Source organism: Panthera leo, chromosome E2 (genome assembly GCF_018350215.1).
Source record: "Panthera leo isolate Ple1 chromosome E2, P.leo_Ple1_pat1.1, whole genome shotgun sequence".
In the NCBI taxonomy this organism is placed as follows: domain Eukaryota; kingdom Metazoa; phylum Chordata; class Mammalia; order Carnivora; family Felidae; genus Panthera; species Panthera leo.
Genome location: NC_056693.1, coordinates 8,507,847 through 8,521,726, shown reverse-complemented (window position 1 = coordinate 8,521,726; position 13,880 = coordinate 8,507,847). Strand labels below are relative to the sequence as shown.

Genomic DNA, 13,880 nt, shown 5'->3' with positions numbered 1-13,880 from the left:
GGGGTTTTCTATCTCTACCTGTCTGCCTCAATCAACTCTTTCAGCCATGTGATCTTAGGAGAGCTTCTTAACTGCTCTGAGCCTGTTTCCTCATCTGTAAAATGGGACTAATAGTTCTAACCAGACTGGTTAACTTAGTGACGGGTACACAGCACATGCTTCACCAGTGTTAGCTGTTAAATAGAGGTTGATTCTGTCATGGGGCAAATGAGACTAAGAAGCCTCCTGTCAGTATCTGATTAAAGCTGGACCGGATCATTCTCTCTCCCAGGATCTGGACGTTTGGAGAGAGTTGGAGGAAAGTCCCTGGAAGGCTCTGGTTTCTGTCTGTGTTTTGACAACTCCCTCCGGGATTCCACGGGCTGCCTCAGTGTCCTTCCCATTAATCCTGTGGCTTTAACCAGCCAAGGGCAACTACCAGGTCGACGTAACCCCAGCCCTGAACTCTGGCAAGCGTCCGTGCTGCATCCAAGGAGAGGAAATCTGGCCAGTTTGGGTCAGGCATACACTTCTGGGCCAATCAATCTTGTCTGGCCAGGGGTGGAAGCTTCTAGTCTGTGAAGCTGTCCACTGAGTGCCTTACTCTGAGCCAGTCACTGTTCCACGTGCTGGGGAGACGGCCAGGAACAAGAGAAGCTAGGCCTCAGGAGCTGATGTTCTAGTGGGCGAGAGCTGTGTTAGGCTCCTGTCGCCGCTGTAACAAAGTTTTAGCGGCTTAAGCACAAGTGTTTGATCTTAACAGCCCTGGGTGTCGAAGGCTGAAAATGGGCGTCACCAAACTAAACTCAGGGTGTCAGCAGCGCTGCGTTCCTGACTGGAGCTCAAGGGAAGAATGTTTTCCCTGCTTTTTCTTTGGCACGTGACCCTGTGCTGCTCTTTGTAGCCCCCCAATCCATGATCGTCTCCCCGCCTCAAGACAAGTCCTGTCTGCAGAGGCCCGTTGGCCATGTGAGGTAACATTGACAGGTTCCACTGGACATCTTTTTTTTTTTTTTTTTTTTTTAAGTTTATTTATTTATTTTGAGAGAGAGGGAGAGAGAATCCCAAGCAGGCTCTGTGCTGTCCACACAGAGCCCCACGCAGGGCTTGAACCCACGAACCATGAGGTCACAACCTGGGCCAAAATCAAACGCTTAATGAACTGAGCCACCCGGGGGCCCCAGTTTATTTATTCTGAGAGAGAGAGAGAACTAGTGTGAGCAGAGGAGGGGCAGAGAGACAGGGAGAGAGAGAATCCCAAGCAGGCGCCGAGCTGTCAGTGCTGAGCCCAACACGGGGCTCGATCTCACAAACCGAGCTCGCGACCTGAGCCAAAACCAAAACCAAGGATCGGACTCTCAGCCGAGTGAGCCACCCAGGCACCCCTCCAGTAGACATCTTCAAGAGCCATTCTGCCCACTGCAAGGGGAGACACAAAACTAAATAATCGAGAAAATATCTGCCTGGCGTGACAAGCTACGCCAGGCTGAACAGGAAGCGAGGTAAAGAGGGCAAGGAGGAGAGAGGGATGGTATCACAGGTTGGGTGAGGCTTTGCTGCAGTAACAACCCCCAGACCTTTGCGGTCGACAACCACAAAGTTCGTTTCTTGCTCACGGTAACCTGTCCATCAAGGGGCGGTAGGGGCCCTCCGTTCATCGGAGCCACGCAGGGAGGGACCCAGGCTGACTGTGGCCCGATCTCAAAGTGGCTTATGTCATTACAGAGCCACTCCCTGACCCACTTAATCCTCATCCAGAAGTGACACTCGGCACCTCCACCCTCCTTTCATTGGCCAAGGGGAGTCACGTGACTGTGCCTGAGTTCCACAGGGCACATGGTCCTAGACTCCTGCAGAGGAAGGCCCCCGGATGTTTGTGAACAATTCTGCCGGGATTGGGTGGGCCAAGCACGAGCTTCAGAGAAGCACGGATGTGGAAGGGACCTTCTATTTTCTCATTTACCTCCAGGTTGGAGTCGAAGAAACTGAGGCTTATTGAGGATAAGGGGCTGGCCGAGCTCCCACAATGACCCAGCCAGAGCTAAAAGTGATATTTGCCAGGCCTGATGCAACAAGACCTATTCCCCAAGTCCCCTTGGGTCGCGGGCCCTGGCAGGACAAAGCCAGAGGCCCAGAGGACGGTCAGACCCCAGGAACACAACAAGCTCCTGGCCTGTGCCAGGGAGACCCATAATCTGTGCGACTATGGAGGGGACACGGTGGGGGGGTGACCACCTGGAAACTGAGGATCTTATAAGAGTTTTGGTGTGGGCGAACGGGAAGGAGATAAAGAGGAAGTGAGTGGCACGGCAGAAGGGCTAGAAAGCTGTTCCAAGGGCAATAGGGAGCCACAGAAGGTGTGTGAGCAGAAGAGAGGTAGGTAGGCTCAGCTCTGGTTGGAAGATCCCACATAACCTGAGGTGACAGGTGTTATGATATGAGAAGGAGCTCAGGGTACCCAGAGATGTCACCCTATCCAACCCGAGTGCGCATGTACAAGGGGAGGGTGAGGCACGGCGGCCACCTTCCCAAGGAAGGTGCCATGTGCGTTCAGGGTTTGTTTTTTTTCTTCCAGCTTTGTTGAGGCATTATTGACAAAGGTTGCATATATTTCGGTGATACGACCTGATTTTTTTAAGTGTATAAAACGTGTTGGTTTACTATACCTATACATCATGAAATAGTTAACTGTAATCAACTTAATGAACACATCCATTGCCTCACAAAGTCACCTTTTCTGTGTGCGATGAGAACATTGAAGATCCACTCTCTTAGCTCAGTGCCTCTGGGGAAAAAAAAAAAAAAATCCGATATATCCAAAAGCAAAACAAACGTTTCTCCTAGGAAATTTCAAATGTACCATACGGTTTTGTTAATGATAGGCACCATGCTGTATTAGATCCTCGGAACTTCACTCATCTTAAAACTGAAACTTTGTACTTTTCGGACCAACATCTCCCCATTTCCCCTACTGGCAGCCCCCCCCCTCCCCCGCCCCTGGCAACCAGCATTCTACTCTCTGACTCTATGAATCGGTTTTTTTAGATTCCACGTAGAAGTGATTCCATCCATGATTTGTCTTTCTCTGTCTGGCTTAATTCACGTAGCACAACGCCTTCCAGATTTATTACCTGCGATGTCGCAAACGGCGGGATTTCCTTGTTTTTGTAGCTGAGTAATTTTTTTTTTTTTTTAATTTTTAACATGTTTATTTATTTTGAGAGAGTCAAAGGGAGGGGAGAGGCAGAGAGAGGGAGACACAGAATCCGAAGCAGGCTCCAGGCTCGGAGCTGTCAGCACAGAGCCTGACTCCGGGCTCGAGCCCACGAACCGTGAGATCGTGACCTGAGCCGAAGTCGGACGCTTCACCGGTTGAGCCACCCAGGCGCCCCTGTAGCTGAATAATATTCTATTGTGTATATATATATATACCACATTTTCTTCATCCATTCATCCATCAGTGGACGCTTAGGTTGTACCTTGACTATCGTGAGTAAGCCACGTTGAACACGTGAGTGCAGATATCTCTTTGAGAGACTGATTTCATTTCCTTTGGAGAAATAACAAAAGTGGCATTGCTACATCATATTATTTCTTTATTTATTTGGAAAGTTTATTTATTTTGAGAGAGCGCACGCAGGAGGGGCAGAGAGGGAGAGAGAATCCCAAGCAGAAGAAACAGCATGTGCAAAGGCCCAGAGGTGGGAAACAGCCCAGCGGGGGGCGGGGGGGGGCTGTAGTGGTTTGAATAGTGCCCCCCCCCCAAAAGATACGTCCCTGTCCTCACCTCTGGAACCTATGAATGCGACCTTCTCTGGAAAAACAGTCCTTGCAGATATAATTAACTTAAGGATCTCGAGATAACATCCTGAGTTGGGGCACCTGGGTGGCTCGGTTGGTTAAGTGTCTGGCTTCAGCTTAGGTCATAATATCACAGTCCAGAGCCTGCTTGGGATTCTCTCTCTCCCTCTCTCTTTGCCTCTCTCTCACTCGCTCGCTCTCAAAATAAATAAACTTAAAAAAAAAAAAAATCATCCTGAGTTATCCGAGTGGGCCCAACATCTAATGACAAGTGTCCTTATAAGAGACACCCAGAGGGGAGACACTTCTGGAGAAGGCCAGGTGAAGACAGAGGCAGAGATGGAGACACGCAGACACAAGCCAAGGAACCCCGGAGCTCCCAGGAGCTACGCTTAGGCCACGCGTCCAAGGTGGAGATGGGGTTGTGGCTGAAGCAGTCGGGGGTCCCCGCGGAGGCCAGGGCTGAGCAGTAGCAGCGGCAGCAGGGAGGTCTGCGGGCGACGCACGGGGTGGGGGCGCCCTCTGTCGGCTCCACTCGCACCCCTCACCTGGACGACCCCCCCCCCCACACACACACACACAGCCCCCTTCTCTCTGTCTGCCCTCTTCCTCCCCTCCCAGCTCTCCTTCCATCTCTTCCAGCGCTCGGCCCTCCTCCTTCTGACTCCTGTGCGCATCTCGGACCAGCCCTCCCCATTCAGGGAGAGGATGAAGTCCTCAGGGCGACCTTCTCCTTGCCCCGAGTGCATTGCTTCTGGCTGGAGCCCGCTCCCCATTCGCTGTGGGTCCCACCGGGGGATCAACCCAACTCGGTGCTCCGGGGCGCGCGTGAGACGCCACCTGTCACCACCAGGTGGCGCCCGTTGCCTCAGCCCGATCCACCCCGGGCTCACTATCGCCCCCCAAAATTTCCTTTCGCTTTCGATCTCTGGCTGTCACCCGGCCTGGCCCCTTCCACGCCCAGCCGGGGCAAGCCTGGTGCGTGAGGAGAAATGGACTCCGGGTCCCCGAGGGGCGGGGCCGGGGTCCCCCTCCTGGCTGAGGGAGGAGGGATGGGGGTCAGGTTCCTGGGTCCCTGGCCTGGGGAGGGTTCCGGGGACCGGACGTCGGGGTTCTTAGAAGGGGAGATGAGTTTTCACCGTAACTGGGGCTCATGCAGGAAGCCCGAGGGAGTAGGAGGCGGAAACTTAGCCACATCAAGGAGCCGAGGGAGGGGTGGGGAGGTGAAGGGGCGGGTGAGGAAGGGGCTGGGGTGTGGGGGTCTGAGACTCCCTCTTCTGTCCCTTCCAAGATCTGGCCATAGGCATGAGGGGCCTCCGGCCGAGATGATAGTGCTGGCGCCAGCCTGGAGCCCAACTGTGCGTATACCTGGGGGGCAAGCTGGGGGAGAGGCAGAGCCGGATCAAAATGGGCAGATCTGAGAGAGGAGATGGACAGAGGTGGGGGACCTGGACAGGGGTTGGAACACGCACAGAGCGGGGGGACATGGGGGCAGGGGAGAGACGGACAAGGGTGGGGGACATGTACAGAAGAGAGGGACACGGACAGAGGTGGGAGACACAGACAGGGGTGGGGGACACGGACAGGGGTGGGGAACATGTATAGAGGAGGGGGACACGGGGCAGGGAAGAGACGGACAATGGTGGAAGACATGCACAGAGGAGGGGGACTTGGACAGGGGTGGGGGACAGCGACAGGGGTACGGGAGAGATGGACAGGGTCGGGGAAGAAATGGAGGTACAAATGGGGAAGGCAGGACCCACGTGGAGAAAGAGGAGAGCGGGACGGAGAGGGGCAGGTAGGTGGACAGAGAGAGAAAGTCCCGGGCTGAGGTGAGCAGACACGGGGAGCTGTGGGCGCAGCGGGGAAATGGGGAGCTGGGGGGACGGACGGGGCCAGCATCGGATACAGGCAGAGAGGAAGCGTGGGGCGGGGGGCTGGTCCGAGACGGGCACGGGAGCCCCAAGCAGGAAGGCCGACTGCTGGACGAGAGGGAAGGAGACCTGGGAAGGGAGAAAGAGGGGAGACAGAGAAGGGGGCCGGGGTTGGGGGGGGGGGGGTGAGTGCCCAGGTGAGGGGTGCGAGTGGAGCCGACAGAGGGCGCCCCCACCCCGTGCCTCGCCCGCAGACCTCCCTGCTGCTGCTGCTACTGCTCAGCCCTGGCCTCCGCGGGTCCCCCGACTGTTCCTTCAGCCACAGCCCCATCTCCTCCACCTTCAAGGTCACCATCCGAAAGCTGGTGAGGGCCCGGTCCCATCGTCTCCGGTGCGCCCTTCTGCGCCCACTGGGGCTAAGTTCCCCCCTCTAGGTGTCTGGCTCTCTGTCCCCTTCTCTCTGGCTCTCTGTCCCCCTCTCTCTCTGTGGCTCCCTATCCCCCTCTCTCTGGGTCTCCATGGTTCCGTTTTCTCCTGTCTTCAGCCGGGTCTGACCCTGTTTTCTCCCATAGTCTGATTACCTGCTTCAGGATTACCCAGTCACCGTCGCCGCCAACCTACAGGACGTGAGTCGCAGATGGGAGGGGCTGGGGCGGGGGTAGACTCAGGAAGCACCACCCCTGGGGGGGGGGGGGGGAGGAACTCGCCAGCCTGCCGACCTGCCCCTTCCTCCCCTGGGATGCAGGACCCCAGGCCCTGGCCCCTCATCCTTCCAGCCCCACCAGCACAGGCCCCCAGCCCCCTCCACCGGCGGGCCCCGAACTTGGGTTTTCTCTCCCAGGACGAGCTCTGTGGGCCATTCTGGCACCTGGTCCTGGCCCAGCGCTGGATGGGTCGGCTCAAGGCTGTGGCTGGGTCCCAGATGCAAAGCCTGCTGGAGGCGGTCAACACCGAGATACATTTTGTCACCTTGTGTGCCTTCCAGGTTAGCCCTGAACTTGGGAGACAGCTAGGGGAGCGCGTGAAATGCCTTCCTAGGGCTTACTTACTGGAGATTTCTTTAGCAACCCACGGGTGGTGGGGCTGGAACCCCAGTCCCCCTGGGGGGCCCCACTGCTGAAAAGAACGCTTCCCTGGGCACTGAAAGATGGCGAGGGTCCTGGGCCTAATGCTCCAGTTCTGAGTTGATTTCTCAGGCCCGTTACTGGGTGTTGCTGAGGGGTTCTCTCCCCTAGCGACCAGAAGGAGGCGATCCAAACCCCCTCGGGACCCAGATCTGACTGGGCCCGCTCGCTGTGCATCGCTAAGGACATCTCCCCTTAGCAATCCTGGGGGCAGGGGTCCAAACTCTCCCTCGGAGACCCTCACGGGACCCTGTTAGGCATTGCCAGGCAGGGAAGGCCCTTGGCCTGAGCGGAGGGTGATGCGGTGGTGACGTCTCCCTCCCCTGCCCCCAGCCCCTCCCCAGCTGTCTTCGATTCGTCCAGACCAACATCTCCCACCTCCTGCAGGACACCTCCGAGCAGCTGGTGGCCTTGAAGCCCTGGATCACCCGCAGGAATTTCTCGGGGTGCCTGGAGCTACAGTGTCAGCCCGGTAAAGGCCCCCCCAAGCCCCCCAAGCCCCCACCTCCTACCCTCACCTCTCGCATCCCACAGCCCCTCACCCCTTCCCCTCAGGCCATCCCAGACCCTGCTCTGCTCCCATTGGCTGTGTGACCTTGGGGCATGTCCCCCCAAGTTCATTCCTCTTTCTAGGCCTCAGTTTACCCATCTCTGAGAAGGGAACAGTCATCCCTGCCTTTTTCTTTTTTTTTTTTTTCCAGGTTTTTTTTTTCCAGGTTTCACTTATTTATTTTGAGAGGGAGAGAGAGAGAGAGAGAGAGAGAGAGAGAAAGAGTGAGCACAAGCAGGGGAGGGACAGAGAGAGGGAGAGGCGAATCCCAAGCAGGCTCTGTGCTATCAGCGAGGAGCCCAATTCAGGGCTCGAACCCAGGCCCATAAATAAATAGGCTCTTACACAAATAAATAAATAATTATTTAGTGTGACATTTCACGTCCTTTGTCCCCTATTAAATCTTTAGGAACCAGTGTGCATTTCACACTGCTGACACATGTGAATTCAGACTAGCAGTAGGAGGTGTGTCAGCAGTTGCTGGGGGAGGGGACTCACCAACTCTAAAGGATCAATGGGAAATCACATAATCAGAATATAATGAGAGACTGCGCCCTGTGAAAACATGACTTCTTCAGCATAGTAAGGTTTGCTCTGTGGCCAAGTACATAATCCGTTCTGTAACTGACCCTGTCTTAGGAGGAAAAGGGGGAAAAAAAAATAGACTATTTTTTGGCAGGATCCGCGTTGAATCTGTGTGTACATATTTTCTCCCCACCTTACTATGATATTATTTGGAGGTTCCTGTCCTGGTATTTGTTACTAGATCTGTCAGATTGTTTGGTTTTTATTTCTGTTTTCGTTTAGTATTCTCTGTACCACACCCGGGGCTGGAACTCACAGCCCCAGGATCAGGAGTCACGCGCTCCACTGGCTGAGCCCGTCTGGTGCCCTTGAGAGGGATGGTTAAACACTACCTTTTGGGGCGCCTGGGTGGTTCATTCGGTTAAGCGTCCGACTTCGGCTCAGGTCATGATCTCACAGCTTGTGAGTTTGAGCCCCTTCATCAGGCTCTGTACCGGTGGCTCAGAACCTGGAGCCTGCTTCGGATTCTGTGTCTCCCTCTCTCTCCCTTTCTGCCCCTTCCCAGCTCGCGCTCTCTCTCCCTCTCTAGAATAAACATTTAAAAAAAAATTTTTTTAAGCTACCTCCCATCCTAATTTTCTCAGTTTCTCCCCACACTTCCAATCATTTTGCCATCTAAATCAAGCTTCATTTGTCATTGGTACTTACATTTATGACTATTCATTCATTTGACCACATTTTATGAACCATGTCCTTGGTGACGACACAGCCCAGAGCAAGGCCAAGTGCTTGCCCATGTGGAGCTGATATACTAATTGAGGAGAAAGACGATAAACACGTAAGGATAATAATTAAAGAGGAAAACAGCTGAGTATAAGGAGCCCTATGCAGGCAAATTACAACAGGGTGATGGAAGCATGGTCTGAGGTCGTTGGCTGGAAAGTCACTGAAAGTTGAGAATGAGGGAACGGCCATGCAAAGGCCCTGAGGCGGAAACCTGCCTATGTGTTTAAGGAAGAGTGAAGGGACACATGGGGCTAGAGCCCAGTGGGTGAAGGGAAGAGAGAATGGGGTGAGTGTGCACAGGCAAGGGTCTTTGACCGTTTTATTATCTGCCCATTTGTCAATTTGTCATTTGGCCAGATATTTAATTTATAAAATTAAGCTATTATAATATTACTTAATGAGCACTAAGTAGTAAGGTCTGGCAATAAATAAGATAAGGTTCCTGTCACCCGCATGGAGCTCACAGCCGATTGGAGGAAAAAGAGGAATAAACAAATCAATACATAAGCCCTAGAAATATATTTCTCCAGGGGCTCCTGGGGGGCTCAGTCGGTTGAGCATCCAACTTCGGCTCAGGTCATGATCTCGCGGTTCGTGGGTTCGAGCCCCGCGTTGGGCTCTGTGCTAATGGCTCAGAGTCTGGAGCCTGCTTTGGATTCTGCGTCTCTCTCTCTCTCCCTCTCTCTCTCTCTCTCTCTATCTCTCTCGGCCCCTCCCTTGCTCTGCCCTTCTCTGGCCCAGCCCTTCTCCTCACTCACCCAGCCTCCTCTCTCCCAGCAGACTCCTCCACCACCCCACTGCCCCCAAGGAGCCCCAGAGCCTTGGAGGCCACAGCCCTGCCAGCCCCTCAGGCCCCTCTGCTGCTCCTCCTGCTGCTGTTGCCCGTGGCTCTCTTGCTGATGTCCGCTGCCTGGTGCCTGCACTGGCGAAGGAGGAGATGGAGAACGCCCTACCCCAGGGAGCAGGTGAGCCAGCAGAATGGACAGAGGGCTTGGGGAGGTCTGAGGGGATGACACTGACCCTGTGGCTCGTGGAGCATTGACTCGGTGAATCCTTCACCAAGCCCAGCACTCTGGACTTTGTGTGTAGGGCGGGGGGGGGGGGGGGGTGTGTGTGCTCTGGATGAGGAAGACCACTCTGGGGCCATGACGACCGGACAGACTGGATGCTGGGCGAGGGTCCCAGGAGAGAGGACAAGGCCTGAGTCAGGGCCAGGACTGGCACCATGGGGATGGAGAGAAGGGGACAGGCAGTTTCAAGAGTCAGGGATCAAGAAGGACAGGGTGGGGGCACCTGCGTGGCTCAGTCAGTGGAGCAGGCGACTCTTGATCCCCAGGTTGTGAGTTCGATCCTCACGTTGGGTGTAGCGATTACTTAAAAAGAATATCTTAGGGGGCACCTGGGTTGCTCAGTTGGTTACGTGTCGAACTTCAGCTCAGGTCATGATCTCACAGTTCATGCGTTCGAGCCTCGCATCGGGCTCTGTGCGTGCTGACAGCTCAGAGCCTGGAGCCTGCTTGGGATTCTGTGTGTGTGTGTGTGTGTGTGTGTGTGTGTGTGTGTGTGTGTGTGTGTCTGCCCCTCCCCCACTGGCACTCTGTCTCTCAAAAAATGAATAAACATTAAAAAAAATGTTTAAATAAAATAAAATAGGGGCACCTGGGTGGCTCAGTCGGTTAAGCGTCCGACTTCGGCTCAGGTCATGATCTCACGGTTTGTGAGTTCAAGTCCCGCCTCGGGTTCTGTGCTGACAGCTCAGAGCCTGGAGCCTGGGTCAGATTCTGTGTCTCCCTCTCTCTCTGCCCCTACCCCCCACCTGTGCTCTGTCTCTCTCTATCAAAAATAAATAAATGTAAAAAAAATAAAAAATAAAATAAAATCTTCTTTAAAAAGCACATCTTTAAAAAACAAGACAAAAAGAACAGGGCTGCAGGTTGACAGGCTTGGGCAGGTGGCACAGAGGACCCTGGGTCTGGCCCAGTGGGGAACCTGAGGGACAAGGGAGATTAGGGAGAGAGAGTGAGCTCAGCGGGGACCTGGGTGCATAAGGGGGCCCCAGGGGAGACATTTGGCTACAGGAGTCTGCAAGCCAGGAGAGAGTAGCCTCCTGAAGCAGGCGGAGGGGACCATCTTTGCAAAGACTTCCAGGTGTGAAAAAGCTGTGAGCGGAGTGTGGGTGTGAAAATCTAGCCCTCAAACACCAAGCAAGGGAGCTGGGACTTCCTGTCCAGGGTAGCAAGGAACCAGGGGAGGTGAGTGATGGAAAAAAGAAGGTGAGAACAGGTGCGAGGGCGGGAGGCAGGTGGGCCAGGAGGGAGAAAGGACAGAAAGCCTTAGTGGGTTCCTGATGGGCCCAGAGAACTCTAAGAAGAAGCAGTTTGCAGTAATTGTTCACACATATAATGCCTTAGAGTTACGGCCCTTATGCTGGGCTTTCTACGAATTAACCTACTTCATTGAGAAGCTGGTGTCATTTTTATTTTGTTTCACAGAGGCTGAAACCAAGGCACAGAGAGGTAAATAATTTGCCAAAAGTCACACAGCACATGAGTGACAGAGCCAAGACTTGACTCTGGGCTTTCTGGGCATCTAAGCCTTTCCCTCTTCTGCCTCAGTTTCCTTATCTGTACAAAAGACTCTAATAATATTCTTTCTACCATAGAGTTGTCTGGAGGTTAAGTGACACACACAAAGCCCTCAGAGCAAGGCTGTCCAACAGAAATAGAACACAAGCCACACATGTCATTTAAAACTTTCTAATAGTTGGGGCACCTGGCTCTCTCAGTCAGTAGAGCATGTAACTCTCGATCTCAGGGTTGTGAGTTCGAGCCCCACATTGGGCATGTAGATTACTTAAAAAAAAAAAAAAAAAACTTTCTAATAGCCACATTTTTTTTAATTAAATTTAATTTTTTTTAGCGTTTATTCATTTTGAGAGGAGAGGGGAGGGGCAGAGAGAAAGGGAGAGAGAGAGAATCCCAAGCAGGCTCCACACTGTCAGCGCAGAGCCCCATGCAGGGCTCGATCTCACAAACTGTGAGATCACGATCTGAGCTAAAATCAAAAGTCAGACGCTTAACACCCAGGCGTCCTGTAGCCACATGTTTTTAAGTAAAAAGAAACAGGTAACTTTAATATATTTTATCTCACCCTGTGTATCCAAGATGTTGTCATTTCAACATGTAATCAATATTTTTAAAAATTATTGAGGTAGTTTACTCATTTTTTTAAACGTTTATTTTTGAGAGAGAGAGACAGAGCATGAGTGGGGTAGGGGCAGAGAGAGAAGGAGACACAGAATCTGAAGCAGGCCCCAGGCTCCGAGCTGTCAGCACAGAGCCCGATGTGGGGCTTGAACTCCCGAACTTCGAGATTATGACCTGAGCTGAAGTCGGACGCTCAACCCACTGAGCCACCCAGGTGCCCCAAGATAGTTTACTCATTCTTTCATACCAAGTCTTTAGAATCCAGTGTGCATGCGACACTAAATTTTTATAAGAAATGCTTCATCTGTAGGGGTGCCTGGGGGGCTCAGTCGGTTAAGCGTCTGACCCGCTCAGGTCATGACCTCACGGTGTGGGTTTGAGCCCTGCATGGGGCGGGCGGGGGAGGGGGGGGGATGTGGTGACAGGTGTGGGGGTTGTGGAGCCTGGAGCCTGCTTGGGATTCTGGGTCTCCCTCTCTCTGTTCCTCCCCTGCTCTGTCTCTGTCTCTTTCAAAAATAAAGATTTAAAAAAAAAAAAAAAAAAAAAAAAAGATCATGACTTGAGCCCAAGTTAGACGCTTAACCAACAACTGAGCCGCCCAGGCGCCCCTACAATTTTTTTTTAAGGCCATCCATTGAGTTTTCCTCCCATCCTTGCTGGTATCCACTCTACTTTCCTGCTCTCCTAAGAAACACACCATTGCCTAAGTTTAAATTAGGCAAAATGTAACAATCAGCTCCTTAGTTGCTTTGGAATGCTCACTTTCCCATGGGGCTGCCTTGTGGCTGTGTTGGGAGAGCTCAGATCCCGCTGCTCCCATCGCTGTCTGAGAGAACCGTCTTGTCTCGGACAGCGATGCCCTAACACAGCGAGCGCTCACTGCAAATGGAATGGTTTTCAGTAGCCCTGCACTTGATGCTGCCCTCTCCTCTCTCCACGGACCCCCCAAGCAGCCCCGTGAGACAGACACATGTATCATCCCATTTACAGAGGAAGACACTGAGGCCCAGAGAGAGGAATCACCTGCCCGAGGACACAGAGCCGGGACTCGGAGAAAGTCAGCTAGAGACTGGTTCCTTCCTCGACCACGCTGCCCCGCTCACTCTCCCCCCAGGATGGAGGCAACGCCAGCCCCCAACGCCAGCCCCAGACCCACCTATCCCCCTCTGTACAAAGTCCTTGTCCCCAGGAAATTGTATATAAATCATCCTTTTCTACCAGCTCTGGCCAGGCCTGTCTGTAGGTGGGACACGGTGTGGACGGGGCAGTTTGCGTGCGAGTCTCGGTTTTTCGGTTAACGCAATGCTTCATTCAGTAGCCGTTTTCTGACGCCTCCTGGGGCCCAGAGCCAGTGCATGGCACTGCGGGGACCCAGATGCGAGTCAGAACCCACCCAGCCCCCTCAGGGCTCCTGATCTATGGGGGAGAAGACACGGGACCCCTCTGGGGTCAGTACAGCGTGACACGTTCTGATGGCAGGAGAACAGGCACTGTGGGAGCCCAGAGGAGGTACCGGCCCAGCCCCAGATACCGGGGACGCTCTCTGGAGGAAAGGACCCCAGCCAAAAAGCACTGGGATTGTGACATGCCAGATATTAGAAGGTGGGGCTGGAGAGGAGGACATCGCAGGTAAGGGACGCAGCAGAAGCCATCTGGAGTCATTCCCTCACACACTCTCAGATCGCATAGGGAAAACGACTTCCACCTGTTTTACAGATGAGGACGTTGAGGTCTAGACAGGCCAGGGGTTTGGCCAGGTCATAAGGAGGCACACCAGGCACCGGACCCAGACCTACCCGGTCTAGACTGGGCCCTGAACAGAAAGCCTCATTGCCCTCTGCGGGCCACCACGTGCCCTGCAGCCTGCGCTCGCTTTAGCGGGCGAGCCCCCGCCCTAGAGGGAGATTAGCAGCCCCTCAAAAATATGGCGGCCGAGGCTGGCCAGCCCCGCCCCAGCTGAGCCGTCCTACCCCCACGTGATCTCTCGCCCCTCACAGCAATGGCTATCTAAGCGCCGGCGAGAAGAATTGGACCC

The 13,880-nt window shown here is 53.9% G+C and overlaps 1 protein-coding gene and 1 long non-coding RNA gene across 6 annotated transcripts in view; one reads left to right on the top strand and one right to left on the bottom strand.

Annotated features, from left to right (window-relative positions):
• Nucleotides 1-6,298, bottom strand: part of LOC122207916 — a 10,293-nt gene extending 3,995 nt beyond the window's left edge. Inside the window, exons 1-2 of the long non-coding RNA XR_006197057.1 lie at nt 6,236-6,298; nt 2,712-2,764 (exon numbers count right to left, since the gene is read on the bottom strand). This is a non-coding gene — a long non-coding RNA (uncharacterized LOC122207916). The remainder of the gene's footprint in view (nt 1-2,711; nt 2,765-6,235) is intronic.
• On the top strand, nt 4,678-13,880 carry FLT3LG (fms related receptor tyrosine kinase 3 ligand). 5 transcript variants are annotated; one of them, XM_042918271.1, is made up of 8 exons: nt 4,678-4,758; nt 5,072-5,138; nt 5,909-6,019; nt 6,227-6,280; nt 6,496-6,639; nt 7,112-7,250; nt 9,417-9,604; nt 12,836-13,880. In XM_042918271.1, the coding sequence occupies exons 2-8, from the start codon at nt 5,106-5,108 to the stop codon at nt 13,046-13,048; spliced, it is 882 nt and encodes a 293-aa protein (XP_042774205.1). In that variant the 5' UTR covers nt 4,678-4,758; nt 5,072-5,105; the 3' UTR covers nt 13,049-13,880. The 5 variants fall into 5 exon arrangements, with proteins under 5 accessions (XP_042774205.1, XP_042774206.1, XP_042774204.1 ...); XM_042918272.1 differs by lacking the exon at nt 4,678-4,758 and adding an exon at nt 4,778-4,838; XM_042918270.1 differs by lacking the exons at nt 4,678-4,758; nt 12,836-13,880 and adding an exon at nt 12,699-12,821 and having other exon boundaries at nt 4,859-5,138.

What these genes read in the sequence shown, in the direction of transcription:
- FLT3LG (XM_042918268.1), top strand. Translation starts at nt 4,908, where the DNA reads ATGAGTTTTCACCGTAACTGGGGCTCATGCAGGAAGCCCGAGGGAGTA. An exon ending in CGCCAGCCTGGAGCCCAACT is followed by an intron (nt 5,139 to 5,908) that starts GTGCGTATACCT and finishes CCTCGCCCGCAG; the next exon opens with ACCTCCCTGCTGCTGCTGCT. An exon ending in TCACCTTGTGTGCCTTCCAG is followed by an intron (nt 6,640 to 7,165) that starts GTTAGCCCTGAA and finishes CACCTCCTGCAG; the next exon opens with GACACCTCCGAGCAGCTGGT.